Raw genomic sequence first — 2540 nt, forward strand, 5'->3', positions numbered from 1 at the left:
GATGCGGGACTCGATCCCAGGACCCTGGGATCATGACCTGAGCCGAAGGCAGCGGCTTAACCCACTGAGCCACCCAGGCGCCCCTGCATGCGACTCTTGATCTTGGGTCATGAGTTCAAGCTCCACCATGGGTGTAGAGATTACTAAAGCAAAAATAAAAATATAACCTCTTTCCCAACTTCACTGAAGTGGTCGCTGGGCAGGATTTAGAGGGGTGACGGGAATGCGGTATCAATCTTTAAGGTGTGGGTTTGAGGGAATTTGGTCTCTGAGGGGTGAGTAGGAATGGGGTGAGTTGCACAGAAGAATAAGGCTGCTTTCGGAGGCGAAGCGGTGCCCCAAAGGAGACGGTTGGGCCCTGATAGGGTGGGGTAGTGGTCGATTGTGGCGGGGGGCGGGGGGTTGGTGGGGGCGTATAGGAGAGGGGAGAGCCCATCCTGGGGGCGGGGTCTGCGGCGGTCCGGCCTCCGCGGGAGGGGACGAGGCTGCGGCGGGCGCGTGCGCGCCGCCTCGCCGGGCGTTTCAAAACTTTTGCGGCGGGGACGGAGCGGCGTGAGGGCTGCGTGCGCTGCCTGGGAGCCGGCGCTGCACAAGCGGCCTCCCGATTGGAGACGCCTCGTCCTCTCGCGGGATCCGGGTCCCGGCTCGACACCCGCTCTCTCCTGACGTCCCACCGACGGGGGTCGCCATGGTTCACTTCTTGCACCCGGGCCTCTCCCCCCGGACTCTCGTCCCGCCTGACGCTCAGAAGGATGCGCTGGGTTGCTGCGTGGTGCAGGTGAGCACGAGGGCGCGGACGCGGACCTCGGCGGGACGCCACGCTCGTCAGGGAGTCGTCGGGGGCTGTGCGGAGGCACTTGCTTGTTTGTTCGGCCGACGCGGGGGTAGAGCCGAAAGGGTTGAGCCTCGGCTGGGCTCCGGTCGTCGCTGGGGAAGTGCTTGCTGGAAGGGAGTTTTCTCCCCGGGGCGTCTCAGCCTCAGGGCGGAGCGCACTGACCTCGCGCCGCAGCCCGGAGGCGCGGGCGGGGCAAGTGCCGCCCCCTGGGTCACTTTGGGAAGGAGGGAGTCCTCTCCTCGAGCTTCCGACTCATGCCGGTGTTTACGGTAACCGGTATTTTGCAAGGTAGGATGAGTTTGGACGGAAGCTCCGGTCATGGCACTAGGCTTGGCCGACAGTAGACGGTGGCGCTCATTACTGTCAAAATGGAGCCAAATGCCCCAAATCTCGACCGTACTGCCACGTGCGTTGTGGACGTGGTGCCCCACAGAGGGTGTGACCCAGCAGTCCCTACTACACCAGGTCTTGGAACTGGCAACTCGAACTGGACGTCCCTCCTGAGCCCGGCGAGGGGGGCAGTGAAACCCCAAGACTGAAATGCCTTCATTTCATGTGTTCTCCCCCCACCCCAGCAGAATTCCTATTAAACCAAACTTGTCAAAATGCAGACCAAAAGAGTGTGTTTGCTGCTTACCGAGTAGTTTGGTTATCTCCCGTCTTTTGTAAGCATCGATAGTCTCCGTTTTACTGGTGTGTAGGGAAGTTGAGAACTCTGAAAGTTAGTTTATTTACTCAAAAACCTGAACCTGACGTGAGGTGTTCTGAAGTCAGATTCCACATTCTACAAGGCCTCAAGGGCCACCCACTTAGAATTCAAAATCTGGTGAAGGCTCTAGTGAACCTAAAATTCGGAGGGAAGGAAGTATTCACTGAGATGGTATTTTGCATACAACGCCTTGTCGGAAGGCTTTTGTGCCCTGCAAAGATCTGGTCTGTGCTCCTGTACTCCTTTGGACTCACTTTTTAAAATTAATTAATTAATTAATTAACTAATTACTTTTTAAAAGATTTTATTTATGTATTTGACAGAGAGAGACACAGCGAGAGAGGGAACACAAGCAGGGGGAGTGGGAGAGGGAGAACCAGGCTTCCCGCCGAGCAGGGAGCCCAGTGTGGGGCTGGGATCCCAGGACTCCCGGATCTTGACCCAAGTTGAGGCAGACGCTTAACGACTGAGCCACCCAGGCGCCCCTGGACTCACTTTTAAATGCTGTTGTATGATTTGTAAATTTGTTTATAGCTGATGGAAAACTGGGTTTTTAAGTATGCGTTAACAGTATCTTAAGCACATTTTTTGTTGCCGCTGACTGGGATTAAAACAGATTTCCTTAGAAAAGTGATCAACCCATTTTCTGTCTGGTTACATAGTGTACTGTATACGTTCGCTTTATAATATTTTATTTTTAATTAATTTAAAAATTAATACAATGCACGAATACATTTTTGCTTATGATATCTATTTCTCCGTTTGTGTATGTTGCCTTTACACGTTGTAGTTTTTTGTTTGTTTGTTTGTTTTTTATTTTATTTACTTATTTGACAGAGGGAGAGATCACAAGCAGGCAGAGAGGCAGAGAGAGGGGAGGGGGGAAGCAGGCTCCCTGCTGAGCAGAGAGCCCGATGCGTGGCTCGATTCCAGGACCCGAGATCATAACCTGAGCTGAAGGCAGAGGTTTAACCCACTGAGCCACCCAGGAGCCCC

At 54.1% G+C, this 2540-nt stretch overlaps 1 protein-coding gene across 1 annotated transcript in view; it reads left to right on the plus strand.

Moving 5' to 3' along the window:
• The first annotated feature begins 688 nt into the window (after positions 1 to 688).
• The window catches only part of ZYG11A (zyg-11 family member A, cell cycle regulator), an 83918-nt gene continuing 82066 nt past the window's right edge, over positions 689 to 2540 (plus strand). Inside the window, exon 1 of the mRNA XM_059374761.1 lies at positions 689 to 778. Coding sequence (XP_059230744.1) covers positions 689 to 778 — 90 coding nt within the window. The remainder of the gene's footprint in view (positions 779 to 2540) is intronic.

This window comes from Mustela nigripes, chromosome 14, assembly GCF_022355385.1.
Source record: "Mustela nigripes isolate SB6536 chromosome 14, MUSNIG.SB6536, whole genome shotgun sequence".
Lineage (NCBI taxonomy): Eukaryota > Metazoa > Chordata > Mammalia > Carnivora > Mustelidae > Mustela > Mustela nigripes.